Source organism: Cygnus atratus, chromosome 13, assembly GCF_013377495.2.
Source record: "Cygnus atratus isolate AKBS03 ecotype Queensland, Australia chromosome 13, CAtr_DNAZoo_HiC_assembly, whole genome shotgun sequence".
NCBI lineage: Eukaryota > Metazoa > Chordata > Aves > Anseriformes > Anatidae > Cygnus > Cygnus atratus.
The window spans coordinates 3,150,726-3,178,514 of record NC_066374.1 but is presented as its reverse complement, the minus strand read 5'-3'; the positions used below and the strand labels follow the sequence as shown (position 1 = coordinate 3,178,514).

The 27,789-nt window shown below is 43.7% G+C and overlaps 2 protein-coding genes across 9 annotated transcripts in view; one reads left to right on the top strand and one right to left on the bottom strand.

Annotated features, from left to right (window-relative positions):
* PAK3 (p21 (RAC1) activated kinase 3) overlaps window positions 1–27,789 on the bottom strand; it is a 179,753-nt gene that overhangs the window by 132,005 nt on the left and 19,959 nt on the right. The gene's annotated exons all lie outside the window — the stretch shown is intronic.
* CHRDL1 (chordin like 1) overlaps window positions 11,442–27,789 on the top strand; it is a 41,309-nt gene continuing 24,961 nt past the window's right edge. The window contains exons 1-5 of one of the 8 annotated variants that reach the window (XM_035541881.2): window positions 11,498–11,798; window positions 12,797–12,923; window positions 14,256–14,402; window positions 15,903–16,015; window positions 19,110–19,203. In XM_035541881.2, the coding sequence (XP_035397774.1) occupies window positions 14,306–14,402; window positions 15,903–16,015; window positions 19,110–19,203 (304 nt within the window). In that variant the 5' untranslated portion in view covers window positions 11,498–11,798; window positions 12,797–12,923; window positions 14,256–14,305. Of the gene's footprint in view, window positions 11,803–12,796; window positions 12,924–14,255; window positions 14,403–15,902; window positions 16,016–19,109; window positions 19,204–27,789 lie in introns of all 8 variants that reach the window. The other 7 variants (XM_035541882.2, XM_035541879.2, XM_035541885.2 and 4 more) reach the window with 7 other exon arrangements.

Genomic DNA, 27,789 nt, shown 5'->3' with positions numbered 1-27,789 from the left:
ACTTTTCCCCAGTTTGGGGAGGGGGGAGTGTTGTTTTTTTGTTGTTGTGTGTTTTTTAGTATCAGCTCCTGCTCCCTTCTCTTTTAAGGGCTCGTGGTAGAAGAGTAATAAAACTGTGACCTCACGCGCGTGACCTCACCATTTTGTACCTGAGGGAGATCTGTATCCTCCTGGGACCTGAAATACCTGAAGGAATGCCTAAGTACAAGAAAGAGCATATTTACTGAGCAGAAATATCACTCCATGCCGAACTCAGGAGGCAGGAGCTACTGTAACTCTCCTCTCAGCCCGATGGTAACTGCTCCCAAAGCATTTCCTCATACTGTGTCTCAGTTTCTCCATTTCTAAAAAAAGATAACGTGAAATGTCCAAGAGTTTTCCAGTTCCTGGAGATAAGACAGTGTGGTGTAAGAGCAGTTATCACTGCCAGCCACAAATCCACTGGACAAGCTAGGGGCTGATGCCCCTGTTACCAGATGGGGCACGCACGTTTTGGCAGTGCCTTCAACCTCTTCATAATGCGGCTGGATCCAAATGGGAAGCATTTTTAAGGGTGCTGCACCAGCAAACAATCATTTTGCTTTCACTCTACTGCCAGACAATAATTTTCTTACCCTTAAATCACGCAACCAGATACTTGTAACTATTCCTTTAGCCAGTTCTGTTGGCTTGTCAAAGCGGTGGCACTGAAGAACCAAAAAGCAATCGATTGCTGGCATTAATGAGTTTGAGTAAAGTGGGGTGAAAAATTTCCTACTTGTTTACCCTAGCCACAAAGTTGGAGTGCAAAACCTCTTGTGACAAAGAGGAACGATACTTGTGTTTCTGAATGCACAGAAGAGGGCAGAGCTCCGTGGTGACACAATCAGAAGGTAATTCTCCCTCTACAAACCAAGACGAGCACACTGACAAACCATGTTTGCTATCGGCACAATTCGGCTAACGGTTTAAGTTACTGAATGTCGTAGAATAATAACAGAGAAACAAGAGAACCTGGAGAACTGGTGCCAGGGTCAACAAAAAGCAAGGTGCATGTGCTGAACCAGAAGCTGGAAACACTCCTCTTGCTGGTGTATGTTCTGCTCGTAGCAATGGAAATCACCATTTGTATCAGTTCCCACTGATACAAATTTGGATGAGCTGGAGTGCAAGACAAGCTGCTGCTGACCTAACTGTTCCTGCAACCAGAACAGGTCACACATAACTTGGCACCATCAGTAACACCAGGCTTCCAGTTTCGCACAATGGAGTCCTCATATTCAGCTTGAGGACAGTTTTACACTGTGTATCTGCCCATCTTGACAGAAATGTGGGGGGAAGACAAAACAAAAAAGGAAAACATTGAGGAAACCACCTGCTCTTTGGTTTAGAGTACCACAGCTGCTGCCCCAAACCATTTCCTCCTACAGAAGGGAGACATTGGCCTTGGGAATTAGCCAGACATCAAAACCTTCCCAGGGAATTCCTCCTCCTGAGAGGCACCCGCAGATCAGAAGAGGAAAGGCTGTCTAAACACACCGAGCCTCCTCTGCCTTGCTGGGTTATTTTCTTTGTCCCTAGGGGAGCTCTAGCCAGGGGAAACTCCAGCTTTAGCAGAGGGTGGCTTGGTTTCCTCCCTGTTTTTACAGCACGAGCAAGATACAAAGGCACCCTTTCGACAGCATCAACTCTTCAAAGTCAAGTTCTCTGCAGTACTGAAGCTTTCAACTTCACTTCTGCCTTCGCTGCAGTTTGATTTGGCTCCTGTCTTTCTAGCACACCTGGCACACCAGTACCCCGATGCAAAATGTACTGAAGGCAAATAGCAAAAGACATTGCCTGACTCTCAATCCTGTGCTCATTCCAAGGGAACGCTGACATCCCATACAAAATACTGCCTACGTTCAGCGGGTCAGAGATGCACCAGCAGTGCTCATTAGAGACCCAGACTGGGCTTCCCAGTGCCCAGAGGGACAGGGATCCAAAGGAGTAAAGGTTTCACTTCCTGCGAGCTGGGCCCCAGACAGCTGGATGCTGAACTGTCCACTGCAGTTCAGATGCCATGCCTGAAGGTACTTATAGGGAAATTGTGTGTATCAGCATTAAAGACATCAGAATTGGATTATACTTGGACACATGCTGGCAAAGTATTTGCAGTAGATTTAGAAGAGCTGGGAATTGGCCACAATCACATAATTTTCCTAAAGTTGGATAAAATTTAACAGCAGTAAATTAGGAAACTTTGCCAACTTCAAAGCACTACCCCAAACTTGGGCCAAAACGATGCACTGGCACTCAAATGCTCTGGAAGGATTTTTTTCTCCTGCCAAATGCTGTTGATCAGATAAGAAGAGCTGGGCTGTGGACCACAAGAATAGGGATGCTGTTGCTGGAGGAGGCTGGGCTCTGGAAAAGAGCCTTTGTGGCAAAAACTAAGGAAGCTGCGATCAAAAACTGAAATACTTGCAGAGTTCTGTGGAAGGGGCAAAGAAGCAGGGCTGCTGCAAGGCTCAGCTGCAGAGGCTCTGGGCAGTGGATGCTGCTCAGGACCTACTTCTGAGCTCTCCTTACCACCACGCTGTATTCCTCACTGACAAATCTGCAGAGGAGAATGTGAAACTGAACTGTTATGTACATAAAAAATGTTCCTTACAGAGAGGTATCTGGAGCGCAATGGGAGGGGAGAAGGAGGAGAGAGAAAAAACAAACAGCTTTAAAGGGAAGACACAAGCTGATGGCGCCTGTATCTTTTGTCAGATCTCAGCCCTAATGCCCGTTGAGCTAAGCAGTGAAATTCACATTTTATCTCCCAGACCTCAGTGAGCCTGCTTGTGCATGACAGCACTCCCCCCAAACAATGACACATTGCCCTGTCTGGCCCGCTGGAAGGAGGGGAGTGACCCCACAAACCCACAGGCTTGCAGGCAACCAGCGCGGAGCAGGAGCGCAGCCCTGCAAGAACCCTTCCCTCTGCTTTGGGATGATTCAACATGATTCTTAAAAGCTTCTCCCCATCTCCTGGAAGCGAAGGGGGGGAGGATCTGTCTGATTGTATCTGTGACCCTGGCAACTCTTCACAAGCAGAGACAGCTGAGTCACTAATATTTAGAAAAATAACATAATTGACTGTATTCAGCCCTGCGGAGGACCCCTGCTGGGTATTCACAGTTGAACATTAGCAACTCGGTCATTTCTGGCAGCCTTTGTGAAGGGTTGCCAGGGCTGTAGATTCAATTAGATGACCTCCGACAAACCGATTTCCACCGCAAATATCTTTTAAAAAATACATTAAATCCCCAATAAATACAGTGAAATTGGAGGAGACAGCCCTTCCTACCTCATTGAATGGCCCCCGTCACCCTACAGCCCCAGCTAGATGCCTTGCCTGGCTGTCATGCATGCACGGGCTCTATTATCACCAGTGCCTAATGTGATTTAGCCCTGTCTGTGGATTGCACTCTTTAAATCTGAGAATGTGACACTGTCGCAGTTGGATGCAGATTAGGATATAAAATGATGTTGAAAAGCTAAAAATGTTTGCATGCATCTTTCTTTTCTTTTTCATTGGGTAGGAGTAACTATTTTTTACCATTGCTTTTTTATCCTCTGACAGCTTTTTTCCATTACTAGTCCCTGAATTATTTTGATGTAGGAAGCATTAAGATGAATTGCTAGATCCGATGTTTTGTATTATCCGTTATAATACACTGCAGCAGAGCATTGCATCGAGCTGGGATATTTACTTTCTTGCCATAAAATCTATACTAAAAGTGATTAACGTACGACTGAGGCAACTAGAAATGGGATTTTAAAATTCTGCTTTATGCATAGGGTTTTATGATAAGCCCTACAGTAAAACACCTTATGTGGACACTATTTGTTAACACTATCATAATGAAATCAGCTAACACCTTAATTACACCTTGTAACTGCTTCTTACAGCATGTAAGACATTTCTAATTCAGCTTTTAAATACCTCAATTGTAAAAGCACTTGTCTGTCCCCTCAGAGTGCCGGACTTCATTTCAGCCAGCATATTGTGCCCTAGTAAATTGGTTCTTAGCTGCTCAACTTCTTTGTTTGGTTGGTTTTTGTATCCTAAATAATTCTACCAAGCCCTCACTTTTCTTGCACACATCAATGCTAGAGGAAAAATAAAGAAGCAGAGCAGTGCTGGATTCTCCACACGTCCCTCCGGAGAGAAGCTTAACAAAACAATGTTTTAAAATAATACATCCTATTGTGTGGGTTAGAATAAGATAGGAATTTAACATCAAAAAATCATAACTGGATAAGAGCTATTATGAAATGATTATCTAGAGAGCCAGGAAATAACATTTTCTCAAATGGCATTTTAATTATTCTTTGTACGCGGTGTAAAAAAAATGTACTGAGGGTAGTTAGAGAGAGGAAACTTTTCTTTACGTATAGTGTAAATTGGGATATGGAACAGAGACACTGCATGGAGTTTAGTCCTGATTTTTTTTTTCTTGAACGTTCCCTGCTGAGCAGTGCCACAATTAATCAAGCTTTCTAGGTTTTAGTTAATTGCTGGACCCCAATAAATTGGTTTGTACTGGCATCAGTCCAGGTCTGATAATTTCACAGCCTTGGAAACTGCTGCATGTTCACACAAGAACCTTGCAAGCAGGGAGCCGGGATAAAAAGAATAAAAGAAACTCTTGTTCTGTGAGGTTCTATTAATACTTTAAAAGCCAGCCCACTAGCAACAGTGTCTTCACTGTTTGTTTATTTTCTCCATGTGTTTTATACTGATTTTTTTAATGATTAAAGGAAATCCCCCCTTTCCTTATTTTAAACTCCTTCTGTAGATAATTGTTCTCAAAGAGACATTTCCAATTTCAGCTGTATCCTCTTGGAAATTTCCACTCTACCCATCCTTTGCTGAACACTCATTGTGGCTTTTTGTGAAAGCTCAGCTATTTTTTCCCTCTTTCTGCAAGTCTGTTCATGTGAAAGAATCACCATCCTCCGGTGAAGACAGGTTCAAGACCAGCTTTATGCCCTGGACAAGAGAGGCGAGGGCTCCCACAGCTCCCACTGGCCTAAATCCCTGCTGGTGAGTACCCCTTGTGGTCAGACAGCTGCTACAAGAGGACAGCATGGCTCTTCCGAAGCAGGCAGTCAGAAGCAAGCAGACTGGTGTTGCAGTTTAGTGCAAGTCCAATGCATTAGGGGCTATTACAAGCAAACACACAATGCTGTTATCGGCGTGGGAGACAGGTTCACAGCTATTAGTTCATTTTACAGCTGGGCTCAGTTACAGGAAGGACTTCGCATCCTCAAGTCTCACTGGCAGCAATGGGATTTGCGAGCGCTGAGCCCCTGGCAGGCTCTGGCTCCATGCTGGCACACATTTGACTTTGTTCTCCCCAGAGAAGGCTCATTTGGCAAAATCAGTTTTAGTAATGGGTTTCAAAAGCAATCCCATATCAGCAAGTTTCAGAGGAAAAGAATTACATAATACCCGAGGTGTTCGGTAACCTCCTTGTTATTGTCTTTGGCTCACCAAGGCAAGATTAGCAGCACTAATCACGGTTGTACAAAAGTGTATTTGAACTGCAAAGGGAGCCTCGTTCAGTCTGCCTCGACTCCCTCTTGTCACGCCTTGGAAAACTGGACCGAAGAGGGCTCTTCTGGTGGATCTCAGCTGTAAAGCAACACATCAGCAAGTGAAGTTTTATCGTGGTATGATCAATCTGTAAGATTCGTTACTGGTTCTGTCCTACAGACCTCATAGATCCTCAGCAAGCGCAAATCACTGGGATTCTTTTAAATGCCTGCACATTTGTACCAAGTGGGATTCTAGTCAATAATTCCAATGGCATCTGTTGTTTTATGTGAGCTATACCTCTTCTGGCTGTTTTCAAGACTGAGGTACTGAAAAAACAATCAAGGTGAAGCTCCTCCCAGAACTTTGGAACAATCACTTCCAAGGATTGTTTTATGCTTCTTTTCACTTACTGAAACAGTCACCGAGACACTATTGCATGCCATACAGCATTACACTTTGGGAGAAGCAGAAACAGTATGCTGTGCAGGCTTCACCCCCGAAATGCTGTCCATACAAGAGTTATAGATGGGCGTTTGGAATGAAGAGTTGGACTTGATGTCCAAATCAAGCACAAAAGAACACCCCTTTTAGTTTGCTGAAATATGTGGGATCAGCTAGGGATTTAGAGCTCTGTTTTCAACTGCTTTATCAGTGCTATGCCTTCAACACCCATTACAAGATTAAATAATGCAAAAGAAATCCATTACTGTTCTTAATACTAGAAAGTGAGAAAAAGACGAGTATGACATGACTAATAGTTTTCTTAAACAAAAAACAAATAAACAAACAAGTAAATTAGATGGATAAGCACACAAAAGAGACGAATAAGAAATCAGTGGTTTCTGTCAAGAGGTTACAATGCACCCCTGACAGTAAGATGTATCTGGTCAAAAATTTCCCATCTTGAATTGGGAAATCTCAAGACAGGACAGACATGAAGACATTCTGGGAATGTCACGAAGATCAGCACTTTCACAATTTCATTGTAGTTCATGTCAATTCCTTGGGCTAATTTGAAAGTTTGAGTAATAATTGCTTCTACATATCTTGGTGATGACACTGAAATTTTTCATTACTATTTCACTCTCAGTAAACCACTGAGTACTGATGCTTTGACGCACTGTGGTGAAGGATATTTTATATGCAGCTCACGGATATACAAAAAAACATGGATTGCTACCAATTGTCTTGCTGATTTTCTTTGAAAGGTAAAGGTATAAGAGAATTACAGGATAATTGTTACAGCTGTGCACACTGCTGTGGTTATAGAAATATCTAGATTGGATTGGATTGGATTGGATTGGATTGGATTAGACTAGATTAGAAACAGCTGCAGGTGAACACTTTGAGATCAATGCAAAATTCAGGTGAGCCTCCTCACCTCTGAGCACATGTCTGTTGGTTCTATACCTGTACAGTGCTGTTCTCAACAACCCACCTAGCAAAGCATCATCTGCTCTAGGACAGGAATGAAAAACTGGTGGTTCTCTTCTCCTGCATTTTCATATTGGTTACTGGCAACTGTTGTGACTCTCAGTTCACCTCTGTATCTGGAAGCGAGATTTAGAAATGTGTATTTTATTTGCATTTTTTGACAGAACATTGAAAGACTTCCACCTACTCTTCAGTCTCAGAGGAACACATCAGCATCAAGGTAAGGAGGAATTGGACTGCAACTTGATGTCTTATGTAATGTTGCTGTTGTTTTTTAGCAAACTGCATTCAAGGATCTCAGATTTACTGACTCCATCTGTCTCTGCTAAATAAGTAAATTAATTTCTAGTGTTAGAGGACTGAAACCCCACCACAGATGAAGTCAGTGCAACAGAATGAACAGGAGGGTGGAGAATGCTCATGACCATCCTATGCCATAATCACAAAATCATGCACATCTGAAGTCCTTTTTGTTTAACAGCGTATGTGGAGACAGCTTGATGAACATCCAGACTGTATTCCCAGTATGATAGTTGCAGGGCTGATCCAAACCACAAAAAGTAATTTAGAGATTATTATAAAATCCTGGGAATAATATTTAGCATTTTAAGATACATTTTCCAAAGGGCTCAAAAGAATTTACAGGAATGTAAAAACTAAGATATTCATTAGTTTAAGAACTTCTTTTCACACGTATTCAGAATTGAAAAATTGACCATAGATAATTATTTTTTTCTTGAAAGGAAAGAAAAAAAAAGACAGGGAGGTAAATGGAAGTTGTATCACGTCTACTGTCTCTCAAAACTCCATATCTAATCCAGTTAAGAGAGCTTTGCATGGTGCATAGACATGTTAGCATTGGCATGAATCTCTTATCTTGCTTTTTTCCCTCACAAGAACTGAGAACTAATAGTAGGATACCCGTGTACTGTTAAGTCACTGCAAGGCACAACACGAGGAGATGGACTTCTACTGTCAGGGTCACACTTCATTAGCTGTTCAAGTTCTATTACCTCTAATGAGAATTACATGGCTAAATTTCTGTGCTCTTAAAAACTTAGGGCATCCTTGAATCCCTAATGCCCACTGCTGGGAGCAATTCTTGCCTCTCCAGTCACCAGGACACTGAGCACATTTAAACAGTGAGCTCTGCCCGACAGCGTGAAGGGTAACAACTATGTATTTGATGCTCCTCTGGAGCTTTCTGTGTCCCACGCGTGCACCAGCCCTCACCTTCAGAAACTTCAGTCACAGCCCACTGCTGAGCAAGAGCACAGGGCAAGGTGTTTCCTCAGTCGTGGCAGCGCTGTGCTCTGCAGGGAATAAGACAGGCTCCCTAAGTCAGGGCTGCATTGGCTGCAACACCCGGCAAAGCATAGTGGGCTGCGGCAAGACACAAAGGGTACCGAATTTAATCGTACTTACTCCTCAGTGATACTTTGACGGAGCTGAGAAACGAGGAAGGGCTCAGGCATGGGTGCAGCTTTACCCACATCCAATGGCATCAGCAAGCTCAGCAAGCTCAGTAAGGGTTACTCACCAAGAGGCCACCTGCGATCATTTCATTCCCGCACAACACCCAGCGTGTGTCACATTGCCCTCTGCACCAACAACCGTGGAGATGTATGGCAAGAAACGGAGGCAGGCTCTGTACCTGCCTGAACCAGGTCATCACACAAGCGCCTGCAGGGACGCCCCAGGCATGCTGCCCAGCTCCCTGAGGAGCAGGACCAGGACTAGCGGTGAGCCTGGGCCACACGGCCAGGGTCGGGTTTCCACCGTCTTGCCCATCTGCAGAGTCCCCAGTCCCAGGGAAAGGCTCTTTCAGCCAATTCTCTCCAATCTAGGTCTGCTAAAGAGTGGGAAAAGGTCTCCCTTTTGTGTAGTTCGATGTTCAGCAAAGGTCTTACACCTGAATTAGTATCTCCAGAAGCTGCCAGATACCATCACCTCTGAACCAGCCTCGCAGAATGCAGTGTAAAGTGCTGGCATCTGCAGTGACCTTCACAAGGCACTCTCCAGGCCAAATAAGCAATTTCTCTTCAAAGAACCTCTCTGCAAAAGAGTTCGGGTCACAGACTATAGAAAATATTTAATTTCTCATTACTATTATGCTGACTATGCATAAAGAGTACTACAACGACTACTGTTGTCCTTATCCATGCACACTGGACTTCGTACCAGCACAGAGGAGGCCATGCAGGGGATGGATATGGTCTAGGGAAGTCTGAGAGGGGTTGACAGCTGTGGCAGGTAAGTGGTTCTGGAGGATGCCCAGGCAGCAAAACTGAGCTCTGCCAAGCACCAGGCTGTGCCTACCAAAGTCACATAGATGCCATAAAACCAAACTCTGGAGCCTCTGTACAAGGACCCGTGGATTCCTACCCACAAAGATCTGCAATCTCTTTTCCTTACTAGACAGAATTGCAAACTGTGTATTTGGTCTTAAGTAGTTGTTGAGGACAACAGATATTCCCCAGGAAGCTTAATGCCTTTTGAAAAGTGCACCACATGAACACTCACTTTGCCCACTGCCAGCCATAAAGAGAGTACAGCTTCTAAACAGCAACATCAGCAACAGAACAACAACCCAGCACAGAGACCCCAGCCCTCACCCACAGTAGTAACACGGGATTTCAGAAAATCAAAACATCTTACCTGAATTTCGAGAGCCCAGGCAATGCCCCTTTTCTATAAAGCAATGTGATTTTAATGATGTTACTGAGGGCATTTTAGTGTCTCGTTAACTCCTCTGAAATCTGACTTCTATCAATTTAGCTCTCTCTAACTAATGCTGGAGGGAATGGATTCTTTTTTGATTTGGATGGAGAACTACCAGGTGTGGAGTCACCAGCACAACTTCAGCCTCCTGTGAGGAGTGGGACAAAAGAGCAGGGCTTCACTTGTAAATGCTGCGCTAGATCCAAGAAACAGCTCTGACGATGCAATCTAGTTTCGATCCAGAGCTGTCAAGGGGTGTTCAGAGCCTACCACATCTTGCCGGACCATCCCAGAAACAAACTCCTTTCCGTTCACAAGAGCGGAATCTCATTACCATATCTCATTTGACTTCGCTATCCTTCGGTGTTACACCCTTCACTTTGCCACTTCTTGGTGGGGTGTGAACCCAGTTTCTGAGACATGATCAGTCTTAAAGTGGTCCTGGGGCGGTGCTGGGGCAGGATTTACCCCAGGGAAGATTTGCTATTACCCCACACCCAGCGGGTCCCTGGCAGCCAAGGGCAGCTCCTAGGCAAGTCCCTGCACCCGGAGTCAGTGCCAGCAGGAGGACTCGGGCTGGCTCTCGCTCTTTGCAGAGTGTGACAGGACTGGCGCAGTCACAGATCCCAGTGCATACGCTATCTGCATGCAATGTATCTCACCAGCTGAGCCCACACAGCCCAACCCAGTGCAGAAGCTAAGTAACAGCGTTGCTGCAGCCGCACCACTCCGAAGGGTGGGTGCGTACACTTCTCTCCATGAGCGTGCATATACCTTGGCAGGGCCAGAGCTTGCACAGCCCAGACTCTGCCTTCAAGTGCAAATTACAAGAATATTTCTGATTCACAATAACCACTTTTTTTTTTTCTTTTCCATTTGCCCATTCCTATGTCACCAGTGGCTCCTCCAAAACTATCAGCCTGTGGCAGCAGCCACCACGTTCAGCACTAAGAGCTTTAGGTGCTCATTTATTTCTTAGGAGCGCAGATCCCTGCCTGTGCATCGCAAGGCAAAGAGCGGCATGGTGACACAGAAGTAAGCAGGGAGCAGTGTTACCGAAGTGCTTAACTCCAGAATGCAGCTTCTTTTTATTTCCCTTTTTAACATTAGGAGTTATAATATTGCTTTCTGCTAACACACGGCACTGATTACTCGTGAAGTCACACCAGAAAGCCCTTAGAAAGCCATCTCCTCTCCTCGGGCCAGTACAAGGTTTCACCACGTGCTGTACTTTCGCTATTTCATTAAAATGGAAGAAATGACAAGTTCTGCTCAGTTTTCAGCCTTCTGACTGTACCTACCATGCCTGGGAGGTGTATGACCTCCCAGCAGTGCTCCCCAAACACCCCGCTCCCAAACTAGGGGAAACAGGTTGTCATTTGTTTCTCCGCATGGTGTCTTTTCATCCCTCACCCTTTTTCTCAGACCATTTGTCAAGGGTTCGCCGCTCTCTTCCTAGTAGTTACAGGGGCTAAAACGAGACGGAACAGGAACGTTTGACCGAGCACATAATGTCACGAGTCAGGGGGTTAATTCAGCCCCGCCAGACCCTCCGGGTGACCCCGAAACCTCCCGAGGGAATACCCGAGAAGGGGGGGGCTCGCCTCTGTGCTGAACCCAACCAGCCGGGGGGGCTCGCAGGTGGCGGCCGCGAACCCCCGGCCCCCTGGGCGCCCCCCGGCTCCCCCCCGGAGGAGAAAACTCCACCCCGGGCCGCGGCCCCGAGGCCGGGCGGCGGCAGAGGAGGGGGCCGGGGCGGGAGGCGGATCGCCGGGCCGCTGCCTCCCAGCGCCGCTCCTCCCGCTGCTCCCAGTGCCGCCGGGGCTCGCGGGCTCTGCGGCTTCAGCGGGCTGCCGGGGCACGGCCGAGCATCCTCGGGCCGCCGCGAGCGGCAGGAGGCGGCAGGTGGCCCGGGGCTCGGCGTGGTTCTCCCCCGTCTCCTCGTCCCAGTCTCCTGGGGGTCGGGGACCGGCTGCGGGACCCCCCCCGTCCCCGTCCCATCCCTTTCCCCGGCAGCCCCGAAAGGGCGGGCGGAGATGTCGGCAACGTGAGCGGGGAGCGGAGCCCCCCGGCCCCAGCCCGGCCCCAGGTGGGTGAGTTTTTTGCTTTGCTTTGCTTTGCTTTGCTTTGCTTCTCTTCCCTCGCCGAGCCCCGGAGCCTCGGAGCCGGGGGCCCGGGGAGCCGGGGCTGCCCCGCTGCCGGCCCCATACCAGCCGCGGGTGCGCTCCCAAACGCGGCCGGGTTCCGCCAGCCCCGGGACTCGGGCAGCGAGGTGCCCCCAGCCGGCTCCTCGCAGGGCAAGGCGTGAGAAAGAAGAGTCAGGAGCCTCGGGTCAGTGAGGAAATTCGTCCAAGCGGGTCGCTCGCGGTGCCTGTGCTGCGTGGAAAGCATGCCGATGGCTAACAGGTTAATCCCAAGTGGGGCTGTGCAGAGCCGGGGGTAGTTTTTAGGACGTTGCCCTTTGGGGATGTAAAGGGAGTGTGCTAATAGGGAAAAGTATGCGCTTATATTTGGAGTAACAACAATACCGAAATTAAAGAGAATTAAGGAAGACATCAAAAGTCCCCGTCCCGTTGCTGCTGTTAACTCCTCCATTTCACTGCCGGGAAGCGCTCCTAAGCATACGCAACCCCAATTTCCAAACATTCCTCCTTTGGAAGATGTGACGTGTAAAATGGATGGGTTTCTAAGCTCAATCTATTCGAGCTAGCCGAGCTAGCCGACAGGTAAAGTGCTGCACAAAGGATTATTGTGCTCCATTTATAAATATTGTTTGCTTAAGCAACCCCCAAGAAGGCCAAAGTATTTAAACATTTGTATTTCTGCAAGTCCCGGTGATGTGCTACTGTTGTTCTCAACGATGTCCTGAGACTAAACTGCAAGGTTTTCATTTTAAACAAGTTTTTAGAAGTTTGGCTTGAAAATCTCCTGTGTGATTTGAGCATGTTGAAAGGAAAAAGTGACTTAAACCTTTCTTCTGAAATTGGAATATTATTTTCAGCTTCCAAAATAAATGGAAAGTTATATTTTGTTAGTGCCATAGGGAGTGTGCTTTGAAAACAGCATTATGTTTTTGAATGTTTTCAGATGCAGTCTGCATTATTTTGAATGAGCCCACTGAACATAGAGCTCGCTGAAGATAGACGTGTTAGTCAGGGCAGATGTCCATTTCGTTGTGTTTGGGGAATATGTTGAGAACCCCCAGACAGTAAAGGTAATAAAAACACTCTGATAAAGGATCCCCTACTCTTTGTTAGGGTATACTAGAGCACAATAGTTTTAATATGAAGATTTGTTTAAGTGGCTGTTAACTTACAGTGCCTTCTCCATTCTTCTTACAACAGTTAATTTCTCTAAGCTCTCCACCACTTAATCTCGAATACACATATCTGAATTATTCTTTCTGCTTTGCCTATCTGTCAGCTGAAACACGTTCAGGTACAGTTCTAGTATTTACATGAAATCTGAAGAGGTCAAATTAGTTTACGAAGCTGATTGTTTATTTTTCCAATAGTGAATCTTTTTTTCGAACTTTTATAAAAGTGTGAATCCACTTCAAGACTCTTAAAATCAAAAACAAATCTTTTCTACATTGTAAATTGTGGACAAATGTACGCTGCGAAGATAATGCTTTTGCAGTGAATCTCTGATAAGCAGTAAAGCATCTTCAGATTTCCTAATTTAGAATCTTACATTAGCTATCATGAATAAGTTTTACCTTATTTATATTTCTCCCTGTTTTATTCCTTATAAAATAATTCATCTCTTAAAAGCCAGAAAAAGATAAAGAGAATGGTGCTTGCAGCAAATATGATCCCATCTCAGCACCTCTCAGAGAATACATTAGGCTTTGCTCCATGTGCAAGACTTTGACACTGAAGATCTACAAGGAGGAAGGTGGCACGTTTTTTCCCCTATTGTACTTTCAGATTTCAAGGCAACGAACGGGTTAATGCTAGAAAAATTAATTATACCCAATCCCAGAACAATAGTAGTTGGGAGATGGGAGGAGGGGTGAGTTGAATAGTGGTGGTAGCCTATTAGATTCAGTGAGGAAAACTCCCCTCACCGGGAGCCTGGCCAGCATTTCACCCAAAGCAGGGATTTCCACGGTGCAGGGCCAATATACCGGGTATACGCAAGGGTAATTTTACAATGAGACAAACATGTTATGAATGACACCTGTATTTCTTAAGTTACACCCAAGAGAGCTGTTCTACAAGAAAATCTCCCAACCTATTTTTCTTGTGAAAGAGAACTCTAAGAATTTAGATTGCTTACATGCCAGATTTCTCCACTTTGGAATCAAACAGGACTTTATTAGGTGTCCACTTTTCAGCTTTCATGAATGAGAATGTGGTCCCTTTTCCAAAAATGGGATGATTTGAGGCCAAAGGTGTTTCCATGAAATGAAGATCTATGATATCAACAGATTTTTTGCTTCCGGCAATTTAGGATTTCTGGGTGCTGGCCAAAGGCATGTCAGAGAATTTAAGTTATCTTGCAGGATTCTAGTTTAATTCATTTCATGTTTTCTTCCCGACAGCTCAACATTCTCTACCTTGGAGGCTCTTTCTCTCGCTTTTGTTGATAAAGATGAGAAAAAAGTGGAGATTGGAGGATTTTCATTTTATCTTTTTTGGTGTGGTCTGTCTCCTTTTCGTAGATGGAGGTAAACTAGAACAAGTAAAACGTAAGTAGACTTCTAAACAAAGCCTTCACATTCACCCAAACCTGACATTTTCCTGCTATTAGACAAATGTGGATGAGAAAAGATTTTCAAACAAGAATGTCCTAAACGGCAGGACTGCATTCAAAACCTTCTCCCATTCTTCCTCCTTCTAATCCCACGTTTAGTGGAATCAGGTCACACCCATGTTTGGGGCACATTTTCCTAAAGCTGTACAGGTTTCACTGCTTCATAAAGAACATAACACATCAGTTGGAGAATCTGTTTTATTTCAAATACCCTGAATCAAGAGAGTGCTTAATTCTATTTTAGTGACCTCTGTAAACATCTGACAGATTATCTGGATTTTGTCCCATGTGTAAGACTTTTGTGCTGAGGTTTTCAGCTAGAGTAAAGCTCGTCCAAGACTGTTCCGTTCTGTTCCAAAAACAACCTCATATGAACTGGATTAGATACATCCTTTGAGAAAATTAAGAGTCTAAGCACTGTCAAAAACTTGATGAGAAGCATTGAAAAGAATACAAACAAAACAAAGGGAATGCTTCTACAAAGCCTGTAGGAGTTACTGCCTGCTACAGCCGTGCCGCTCGCTATCTGGAATGCTCTCCCCACCTGCGCAGGCTGCGTTTTGGCCTTTTTCTTACAAAGCAGATTGCTTGCCCTTAAGAAATTGTTAACATTTTCAGCCTCAATGTCAGCAGCTTGTGCTTCTACAGATAGAGGGAAAGAGGAGAGGAAAAGAAGAAAGGAGAGGAGAGATTTCAATCCCTACTTCTTGCTACTTTCTCGTAGCCCCATAAATGTTAAGAATGTCCTTGCTGAGATTATCTCTTGGAAGACAGGTATTTTGTTTGATACCCTGAAGCACCAGCTGTACAGAGAGTAATGAATCAAATGGAATTCGGACATCATAAAGGTAATGGCGAGGATTCCTCTCATGGCAACACAGAGAACCACATCCTTTTACTGAGGAGATTTGTTTTCTCTATGAAACTGGAATGTGACAGGGAGAGATGAGGCAGTGATGTCTGTAGGTAGATGGATATCTGCAAAACTGTACCTGCAAGATTACAAGTATATAATGAACGGAAAGATCTTAATTTGGAAGTTGATGCACGTGTAAGTCAGCACAAATTGCTCTGAAAATACTAGGACAAGCTTCTTTTTTATCAGTTTCTTACAACATGGAGATACTCAACGTGCAGTGTAAATGGAATGCATGGATCTTCCTTCTGTAGTGCCCTTGTTCAAAATCTCTGCTGTGCAAGTTGAGATTTTCCTGAGTGCAGCCAGTTGCTTTGGTTTTGTAATGAAAAGGTTTAGTATATAACCTGTCTGAGCAATCAAGCACTTTCATTTTGTTACCTAAATGGGATCTGAGCCTACACTTTTGAAGCTCAAAGAATAAACACACCCTATATGAAAGGCATTTTGTCAGCTATTTTCAAAGTGTGGGATGGGATCGTTCATTCATAACTCTTTCAATTCTTCACTGTTTTACAGATTCGGATACATACTGTGTGTTTCAAGACAAGAAGTACCGTGTAGGAGAAAGATGGCATCCTTACCTAGAACCATATGGACTTGTTTACTGCGTTAATTGTCTCTGCTCAGAGGTAGGACTATCGAGTTATTTTTCCTAGGACTTCTATTTGCTTAACCGGCCAGAACCCTCTACATTGTATCTACAGTTTGACAAAGCGCTAACCAGTTTTCACTGGGGGGTCCTGATCATGCTGCAGGAAATAGAGGCAATGAAGGGAAAATGTCCTTGTGAAGGGAAAACATTAACAAAGAAGGCCAACAGTGGCAAAAATGCTTGCACAGGGTAGCCAAAAAAGCTTCTTAACTAGCCAGAAGCTTGGTCAGTGCTGAGCATTACACCTTGAATAATTAGACCCCACTACTTAAATACAATCCTTGCACTTCTGTCAATATGGAGGATTATGTTGAACCCAAATTTCATTGTGTTCTGATGTACATACACTGCCCACATCTTCAGAAAGGCATTTCCATAGTCAAAGCACCTGCTGCCTTAAAGTGTTTAAAAAACGGTGGATAATAACAATAAATGGATAATAACATTTGTAAGACTCTAGGAAGGAACAATGAGATGATGAAAAATAAGGAGTGGGCACAGAGGGCAGAGAGAATTGGCCAGGCTAGGAAAGGACAGGCCCTGGGCTACCATCAGTTGATGCTTGATACCAAGACACAGCAGTCATAGACTCTTATGTTGTATAGTGCTGGGAGGACAGGAGAATGAGAGCAGAATACGTCCCTTGGAGTACTTTATAATGACTAACACATGAGACACTCCAGATGCTGAGTTTTGTCTGGTGTATTTAATGTAGAATACATTTTTCTTGGCTATTTCCTCCCCCTGCAAGTGTAAAATACTGGGCCCCTGTGCAGCGTTTGCTCTGGGGGATCTGCTACTACAGCTCTGTGCAGAGATGCACAAACAGTAGTCCTGCAAGCTTGGCTGCATCTCCCGTCTGTGCATCTGTAAGAGCAAGCATTGTGCTACGAAGAAAAAAGTCCTGGTTTAAAATAAAAAGGAGTTGGTGCTCACTTTTGCTGATCTATATGCAAAGTTGTAAACTCCCTCAGAGTCAGTATGTGGTAAAACACTCATTAAATTGCTGGAAGGCTGTGTCTTGGGTGGGGATGAAGTTCGCTGGAAACCCTGGAGATCTGGATACAAGTCATTGCTTAATGATTTTTAGGAAGATGTGACAGTGGAGGGATGGGAAAGTGCAGCAACCTATTCCTTCACACTTCAGAGGAAAGCAAAAACAATCCCAGGGGTCTACATAACCAGTGTGACCAAAATTTCTTTTGTGGCTTCAAACATCATGATCCATATGATCTCCACACAAAACAAGTGACACCAGCCAGGCAACAGACAGAGATTTCTGTTGCATCTGTTGACAGCAGTCTGCCCATCCATCCCCCCAACACACACACACTTGAATGTTTAAGAAAAAGTTAAGAGACATTAACCAGCTAAACAGAGGCCAGATTATTCAGTCTGAGATTAAAAAAAAAAAAAAAAGCATTCCTGGTTTTGTGTATGTAGTATTGTATTTTTACGAGTTATAATTTACATACTTAAACCAGAATAAACGTAAACAGAATTCAGTGTTCTTGCCCCATTCCTCCTTTCCTGCACACATGCCACCAACCGCCCCCCTTCCCTGGCTAGAGTCAGATCTGCAGACTTCAGGGGGCTAAACTGAACGCTCTCCCCAGGCGGCACCATACCGCAGCTCAGAAAGAGAGCTGCCTTGTTACCCGTTGTGTCGGACGCAGGAACGCTTTCCACGGCCCTGACTCACGGAGCTTATGTCCCACGTTAGTCAGGAGGGCTTGGACTCCCAAACATCTCTGCGAATCTAGGTGTAAGATCAGTTAAATAGGTTTGCAGAATTTTTATCACAGCTGATCAAGCACCAAAAGTACATGTTCACCTAGGAGGTTCTGCAGGACTAGTAAATAAAAAGGGAGAGAGGCCACAGGACAGGCCAAGTAAGTGACACGGAGCCAGCCTTTCTTTGGCAGCCGTGCTTCACGGGCTCTCGGACCCTGGCCTGCTGGGCAAGGAGCTGTGCAGGCCAACAACAGTCCTCATCCTGCAAAAGCCTGCAGCCTAGGACTTTCTCCCCCTTTATAAAATCAGTATATTTAATCTCAGTCATCACTGGAAACAGATGGCTATCATTTTAGTGTCTCTTTCTGGAGAAGATGCATAAACGTTCGTGGGTAGTAATGGCCTTACAGTATGATTCCAGCCTGCAGTCTACAGGTATTGAGGAGTCAGGGGATTGTTTTGAAGGCGATGGCTAGAAAAACCTATGCAACTGAAATCTAAGGAAGTTGGCACCTCTGCTGGAAACATTTCAGTGCTCCAGAAGGCATATGAAAATGCAGTGGGTTTATTCCCAACACCACCTGAACCGACATAGTCACAGCACAGTCACAGCATAGTATCAATGCTCATGCTGAAAGATCTTTCTTGCTATAAACATGAGCTACTCAGAGCTAAATTAGGAGGATGAATTATAGATGGGAAATGGGAATCTGAAATGGATAGTCTTTTCTGGTTACAGACACTGGAGAAGGAAAATTCCCTGTGTTTTAATTATAAATCAAACTTAGATGTGGTCAAATAGAATATTATGTTAATGACATGAGTAATGAACACTATTCCCAAGACTTGCTCATATTTCTTAGAAAAATGGCTACTTACCAACTGGTGTTCTTTGTCTACTGGGGAACCCATAAAATGAAAACAAAAGACTCTCCACAGTTTTCAGGAAAAATTACAGACACTATTGTCTCTTGCGGTCTTGAACTAACCCTCAGTAGGGGGTATCTCAGAGACCTACCATTCATTATCTGTGTCTTAGTTTTGGAAATGCAATTCCCAAGCACAATCTGCTCAAAACAAAACACAAATGAAGATTGTTGCAATCCATTTTTAGGCAATTACTCTGATTTTAAGGTTTGCATGGGTTTCTGTTACAATCTGACCTCCAGCTTAAATTCAGAGGCAGTGAAAGTAGTCTGGGCATACACTGGTGTGACAGGAACCAGAATGTTGTAAAATGGCATTTGTTTTTAAAATATCCAAACATAGAATAGATAACACAGACACTTGTAAGGTAGCCCATTTCATTAAAATATCATATTATTTTCCGCCTGCAGAATGGAAATGTACTGTGCAGCAGAATAAGATGCCCGAGCCTACACTGTCCTTCCCCTGTGCATGTACCACAGCTGTGCTGCCCACGATGCCCAGGTAATTTATATTAATGACATTAATTTATATTAATGGCATTTTCCTTTCTGAAACAGCTATTTGATATGCTGAGTAACAGCAAAATGAAATGTCTGTGCTGGAAAACTTCTGTGAAGTAGACGTCCTTCTATATGCATTTAGGTCACGAGAAGCTTGTCCTACAGTAGTTTAGAATATTTTCTGTGATGATTGCTTTTTAGGAAATCAAAAGTATGGATTTGGGAAGGAATCAGGTACACCACCAAGCCCAGTCCCCTACAGTCCAGGCAGAAGGTAGCAGAAGTTTCACGGATGGGGTCCATGGGCTATTTGCTCCCCACTTCTTCCCTTATCTCTAAACTCCATCACAATAAAACCCTATCCCACAAATTTCCTAGGTTTATGCTTTTGGCCCTTTTCATAAGAGCAGGCTAAAATACATGGGTATTTGCAATGGCTCTCTGTTAACGAGCAATTACAAATTGCTGTGGCAAATGTGCATTTGTATAGTATCACTGTACAACCAGTCTGGTAAATTTTGCCTTCTACATCTCATATCCAGGCATAGCTTCATTAGTAGGGACTGTTGTAAATCATAGAAGCAGTGCTGTGGAAGTTTATGACTATATAAATCCAATTGGATACTGTATAGTAAATTCCTCCAGACTGTACATTTATTATATGCTCATTATTAAGAGCCACTGTATGAAAGAGACTAGGCAGGATCTTTCATGAGGCTGTTACAGCATTCCCGACATGGCCTAATGGCTGGTAGATTTGACTGCAGCTTTTCCTTAAATGTCTGTCTTAGTGGCACCCCTCATTTCTTATAAAAGAGTATTCATGCAGCATCACAGAAAGGGGTTTTATTTGACTTTCTCCAGAGAGAGTTTCATTGTCTGAGGAAAACAGCTGTTCCCTGACCAAAACCTGGGAGCAGGGGGCAGTTTGCAGTGGTGGACATGAGCACATGAGTCAGTTTGCTGTTCAGCAGGGACTGGAGTGTGCTGGTCACACTTACTGGAGAGTAAATGGCACCCACTGGTAAATTTTCAGTAGGATTCATCTGTCCTGACAATTATACACATCTGTCTATCAGCTGCCTACATCAATATCTGATCTAAGTATCTAGAATCCTTTTTTCATCAGTGGGGGGAGGAGCATGTGCATAGCTCATCTGATGCCATGACAGAGATCTGAAGCATTTGAGTTGTATCCTGGAACTGCCGGTGTATTTCTGTGGGCTATAGACAGAATTACAACACTGCTTTGGGCACGGACAGCTACACTGTCACCGTATACAATTGAGGGAGATGAGCTCCGTCCTTCCTGTGGTATATTCCTGCCTTTGTCCCAGGGTACCAAGAGTACAGGTACTGTATGATAATAATAGCTGTCAGTCCACAAGGCTGGTTTTAACACACACTGTAGCAGCACAGAATCATTAAGGTTGGAAAAGACCTCCAAGGTATCTGGTCCAACCATCCCCCTACCATCACTATCACCCACTAAACCATGTCCCTAAGGACATGTGCCTTTAAATACCAGTCATCATTCAAGAGGTGCAGCAGCTTCCCAAACACGATTCATTCCTGCTCATCAGTGCAGGACTGTTTCCTCCAAGACATTTCCCAGTGTTCTGTCTTTTTTATAGTTGTTCCCCAAGCAGTGTGTCTTCCCACATACCTCTGGATGGTCAAAGAAAGCAACCTGATCCCATTTACAGAGGAAACAGTTGGACGTACACCATAATTACAGTCACCATGCCTTAATGGCTTTCTGATTGCAAGGCCAGTCTCCAAACAGTTCTCAGAACAGTTCTTTCCACAGTAGCGTTCTATTGCAATGACGTACCCCAGCAATGAGTCTGAAACCTCAAGTCTGTTTCTCCTGTCATTAGTGGTTTTATCATTGGCTGCTAAGTCTCAGGAGCAGTCTGCAGGTCCCCAAAAGATTTGAATTAACTTAGGTTGCAACTAGACTTCACCTTCTCATCTAGCTCTGACTTACTGGGTTACTGGTTGCACTTGGACTTGTTATGGTCAGTTTGACTGTGACTTTGGCATGCTGTTAGCCACCTCTTGCTCAGGATGTTACATTCTCACTTTCAGTTGAGATAACTATTGGACATTCTTTGGGTATTTTCACTCTTCTTCTGTTCTGGGATGAGATTCATCCCATGCAACTTTAGATCTAGTATTTTGGCATCTAATTGATGGTAGGGTTTTAGATATGATGGTCTAATACACGGGGAGGAAACACTGTAAGGGAGTATCTTTTATTTGACCAACTAGTACTCTTAGATAAAATAGTAAGATGCTAGGAACATGAACATCACTTCAGTTTTCAGATCAAAAGAAAGACTGGTGCGCCCAAAAGCTTGTCTGTTTTTCCAACTAATCTAAACTCCATTTGGCAAGGGAATCATCTAGATACCCTTTACAGCTGTTGGAAACACACCGTCCCCAGAGGGTGATTCATCCTGTTATCCAGAATGAAAAGAACTTTTCCCTGGAGATGCCTGTCTCTCTCCACTGATTACTGAGGGAGTACAGGCAACTAGTGTATGCTAGATGCTTACTTTTTGACAGCTAAAGTTAAATCAGAGAAATTCCACTCTCGGTATGTAATTAGCAATTGGGGGCAGGACCAGTTGTTGTTTTTTTATGTGTCTCTGTACAGTATTTAATATAGAAACATAAATGCTTCTGGATTGACTGTTTCTGCTTCAAGTGCTCTTTGGCAGCAAACTGTTTGTTTTTTTTTTTTCTGTTCGTGGGGATGTAAACGTGATACCAGTCAAGATTTTAAAACATTCTTCATTAACCTAGGAAGAGTAAGGAGCTCTGTAAACTCTCCAATCCTTATCAAATTAAATTTTTGCCATTTGAAGACACAGTCACCAGCTAGATTTTCATATTGTGTGTTTAAACCAATAAATTCAGAAAATTATCAGAATAAGCCTTTCCTGAATTGTGATCCATTATCTTTTCTCCACTCCTAGAATCTAAGTATAGTCTACATGCTATGTATATGATGAGCTGTTGAGCTGCTAGCTGGTAGAAGGTCATTAAAAACAGGATTGCCACTAAGCTTCATTTTTTCCCCTAATTAAATCTGTAATTCACATAGATCTGCACCAACGTTAGGCAAAAGAGGACCAGGGATCTCTTGTGATTTCAGGGGTTATTTGCATTCTGCTTTCTGCAGTGAGTATGCGTATCATAGTCGGATGCTCTGTCGTCAGTGGTAAATGTTCATGCCTGATCTGAATAGGAATTTCAAGCATTCTTGTAAGTCTTATGCCAGCTTTCCATTTCTGTGTGTCCAGCAAACAATGTATTGTGTGCAGCATCCCATGCTATGGAGGAATTTCATTTCTCTGGTTCCTCCGATTATTTTTTGATGGAAGGTGTCTGAGCTCTGGCTCTTTAGCCATTCATCTGAACTGCTCTCATAAATACTCATTAAATTCTGTCACTTATGTTTCCCCTCCCATTTTCAAGCTACATTTCAGAAGAGTAGTGCTAGTCACAGTGACTTTGGGCTCTTCCTCCTGGCCTTTCTGCAGGCCTTGTAGAGCGTAACTGCCCAAATAACTGCCTCCTTATATAACGAAGCAGAGGTAATGGCAGGAGTCAGCGACTTTTGTTGGAAACTGAACTTCATAACCACCTAAGTGGAGGAGCTGTTGAAGGGATTCCTTTGAGAAAAGTTGGCACTGCTCTCCCTTTGGAATTAATGTCTCCCGCATCCATAGTGACACTGGACTTGCTGACACAGAGATGCAGTGTTTGTATCCTGTCTCCCTGGCACCAGCTACCAAGAATCTTAAGTAGTTGTCAGACATATGTTATGAAGCATCTTCTACTTTTCACCAGTGGTTCATTCTACCAGCTTCTACCATGGAGTCATTGCTAGCTTTTTCGCATCTTTTCAAAACTTACCCTTTCTAGCACTGGCAAAATCTAGACCCTGTGTCTTCTACCAGACCAGATATTCCACCCTTTTGCAGCTCTGACAAGTATTTTGTTTTACTATCTGAATTAGATTTTTATCATCACACACGTGGAAACGAAAAAAAAAAACTAGCTTCACATTCCTTGGGACCCTTTTTACACAGATTAGTGAGACCCAAAGGACATCACATGCTCTGGTACTCCTAGCAACCTCCAGTCAGATTGCTGAACTGGGCTAAAGAGTTATCGGCTCAGCTGGATCTATAATCATACATCTGATCACAGCAGCAGAGCTTGAATTCTTTCCTTCCACCTCAGGATGCTCCAAGCATCATCAGAGGAGAGGTGCTTTGGGGAGAGAATTTGCCACCGTTCTTAGGGCATGATCAGCTCTAGAGCAGACGAGACCTGCTACCTTCTTTCGTGAAAATAAACTTCACATACAAGCTCTCAACATTTAGTTGCAGCTGTCTTCTATGGCACTCCTGTGTACTACCACGGACTACTTCCTTTACAAATGGAACATTTATTCTAAGTTGTTTCATTTCTACATGGAATAATTTCGACTCATAGCATTTAGCGTCTAGTTTTAGGTCAGAAGTTTTTGAGTACACTCTGAAATATGTAAATGGAGGATGCTGACATCAGAAGTAAAAATGCACACTGCAGGATTGAGAAAGGGTTTCCATTTGCTGGTTCGATTTCTCAGCAGATAAGGCTGCATACTGAGGTATGAATCAGCCCATCTGGCTCCAGTATTTTTAAGCTTGCTGCCCCGACTAAACACACTGGCTTCCAGGAACATTCATGATTAGTAACACATTTGTGCTTAAGCTCCTTTGGTACTATGATTTTTCTGTATCAAATTCAAAGCACTTTTCTGATGTACTTCTTGTTGTTCTTTAGATACTGAAATAACAAAATGCCAGGTGGTACCTATATAAACAGTTGGACTAGATACATAGACGGACCAAATCAGGTGTCTCACAATAGTGATCTGACAACATCACCTAAAATATACGAGGCTATGATTGCATGGTAGGCTGCAGCATGAGTTAGTAATACCCGTAGCTTTGAACTAGCTGCTTCAGACCCTGGAAGCAACCTAGGTAGGACAGTGCAGAACTCACTGCAGTGCAACACTCACTCGAGAAGCAGGAAAAATCAGCCTGCGAGGAGCTCAGCACTACCTTCACTCGGTTCCTTCCAGCAGCTTGAGCCAGTCCAGGTAACACACTGCATTCTGTAGTGCTGATGGTTGTACAGACTCAGTCTTGCAGCATGCTGAGTACATACAACACCTCTTGACCTGATATAGATCATATATGTAAACAGAGAACCATGTGGATAGTACAATGCATCTTGCACTGAATTACAACCAAAATCTTCAACCTGGGCAGCTGGAATGCTCTGGTGGAATGGTTTTCCTCTGCAGGATGCACATACAACAAAACGTTTGGAGAATACATTCTGATTTCTATCCAGCTCATACACCAGGGCTCACAGGCTCTCAATTCCAGTTTTCCCACTCCTCTGTTCAGAAAAAAACAATCTATTTCATGAATGTTTGGGGAGCGGGGAGGAAGGCACAGAGCCTTCACATAGCTCAACTATTATATCACATCAGCCATTAGGATTGGAGGAGTTCCAACATCTGACCAAAGTGTCACCTACAAAGTCCAATCTGCCAGTGATGGAGTAGTGCACCACAGGTACAGCTGAAAGTCCCTAGAAGTGTCTCCATACAAAACACAGTGCTGAAAAAGTGAGGCAAAAGAAAACTCAGTATGCAGAAAGAGATTTGTGTAGAATTACTGTTGGAATACAAGAGTGGGGAAACATAAGGAATAATTGACATTATTGAATCAACTGCAATACCTGAAAGTCCTGCAGGTTTTATTCTTTACTCATACAACATTGTCCACAGGTAGGAAGCAGCTGAATTCTCTGACAGATAACAAAAAAGTTAGACTCCTGAAAATCTTGAATATTTGAAACCATTATCCACGCTTGTCTGAACTGTTTATCCACAGAATAATATCTATATATTCCGTAACTGATGTCTGGTATGTGATGAATTCATAGCCACCTTAGCAGTGAGTCCTACTAGGATTGTTTTGCTGGCACCAAGGAATAGACAACTGGCACTTCAGGAACAGTCAGTTGACAGTAATATGATTTGGGCACTACAAGCACACCTCAAATTTTAGAGCTGGCCATGTTCTCAGCATCCTGTCTACTTCTAAGCATCATGTCACATGTCTGACACGAACTTCAGTTCATGGGAGAAACACTACAAACTCAGCTCCCCTTCAGTGTTCACTTCTGCCATTCCTTGTTACTTTGCCTCAGTATCCAAATCTCTTAAGATCTTTAAACCACACTTTTACACTGCCTGCAGGCCCTGTAGCTCCACCACTGCCTTCACTGCCACCTCTTTTGCGGATGATGAAAAATAAATCAGAAATAACCTGTGACCCAACCACTCGGCAGCCACACTACAGAAGGCTGCAGAATCTGTATGCCAACATACACAGCAGCTGATAGCAATAACTGGAGAAATCCGTACTATTAGCTATCGATAAGAGCAATTCTCAAGTTTCTCCAGCCTGCATTTGGTTCCTGTGGAGGTACTGGGGTATTGAAGAGCCATGCTCGTGGATGGTTCCTTCGCATACACAAACAAGTTGGATGTTCACATCTGGAATGTGAAGGACTCACAGAATGCTGCACAGTGCCAGAGATTAGTGAGATGATCTGGTTTTTGCATAGTCCCAACAGTGAGTAACTGCCAGATAGTTCACATAAACTGCTTATTTGATTTGGAAATATAACGATATAGGCATTCTTGGGAGACGCCTAATTTCCTCCTATTGACCTGGGCTCACGTAACGTAGTTTGGTTTGTAATTTGCCTTTGTTACTAGCTTCATACGGAATGCTTGGTCTAACAGCCAGATTGAGGTTAGCATTTGTTCCCGTTCTGTTTCTCTGAACATTAAAAATTCAAACAATCTACCAATAAATCAGCATCCAAAATGCACTGAAAAAAATATATATCAGTACACACGGATGACGGGACTAGAACTTCCATTCTTTGGACTGACATGATAGCATAGGGTAGGCTGCTCAAAAGTTTTCCAAGACAACTTCCAAGAGCTTCAAACTTCCAAGAGCTTCAAAGATACTTCAGAAATGATTCTAAGTGCAGCAAAGCTTAATTACATTTGTTTCCTTGGCTGGGAAAGGGACAGATAGATTCAGATAAGTTCAACCTTAGACCAGGAATTAAAATGGAGCAACTTAGAAAGTGTTTTATGACTCCTTCAGAGTTTTGCTGGGCAATTTTTTTATGCCACTATAAAAGAAAACACAGGAAATTGAGCTGCAGAAAATATATTAAAATAAGGTGAAGAGCTTGACTTTAGCCCTAGAAAGCTCAAAAACAACCAACAGCCTTCTGGGGGTTTCAACTCAAACTGCATCTTTGCCTTGAATCTGTATGAAAGTTCACGGTGTCTAGATAAAGTGCTACTAGTTCCTTCAAGCAATGAGTTTCATACACTTTATCCCATCTGATCATATTAAAGACTAGCTGTTGTGATTAACTCTGAATTACCTTGGAGTTTTTAGAGCTTAACACAGTCCTTGAAGTTATTTTAATGTAAAGCATTTTGTGGCATAATATCTTTGTCACCTGCACCTCCGAGAGGCACATATGGATTTTGTTTAGAACTTGTGTTTGCAGTTTTTGGATAGTGAACAACTTTTCAATCCGAATTTATTGTCAGCCTCAGCCACCGCTTTAAAAACATCATCGTTGCACTGTTTTTGTTGTTTTTTAGAGGGACCTTCACACATCATCTATGTTTCTTTAAATCATAGATTTACAAGAAGTTCCACTGTAATGCATGAGCGAGGGACCAGGCTAAATGCAGATGGACTGCGGGCTGATCCACAGCTCCCTGCAGTCAATCAACACTTTTCTATTAGATTTGATAGTTTTTGGACTAAGCCTTCTATGAAAACAGATGCAGTTATTGACTGCAATACAGTCCTCTCTCTAGAAATGCTAAGGAGCATGCTAGAAATATGAGACAGAAGATGAAAGAGGAAACTGCCTTTACACTGCACCACACGGAGTAGGTGTTTGGGCCAGGTTCCAAATCTATTTAGTTCAATGCACTTCAGATCAGACCTTGAGGTGACACATTCATGGAGAGTGGAAACAAAAGTAGAGGGAAGAAATTAAGCAAAGGAATTTTTGATAGGAAAGAAATCAATTTGCTCACTTCTGCTACGCTGTATCCCCTAAGAACCTCTGGCCAGAAAAGATATTTTGTATAGCTAGGTGACAGATGATAGCCCTGCAGGTTTTCTCTCCCTGAGGTTCCTGAATTCTCATGAGATGATGGGTCAGGATTCAGTTCTGGTGATAAAATAGCTTTACAGTGTTTGTGTTCTTTACCTTTCTTGACATGATAGTGGTAAAAACATTTGCTGTTTCAGCAGCTGGTGGTTTTGACCTTGCAACAGCCACTTGGCAGTAGCAGTATGTCCCACTGTACACTGATGGCACTCGGGGCTCAGGTTAGTTGTCCAGGCCTGAAGCTGCACGAGCAGCAGGTCAGGAAGATGTAGTGCTGACA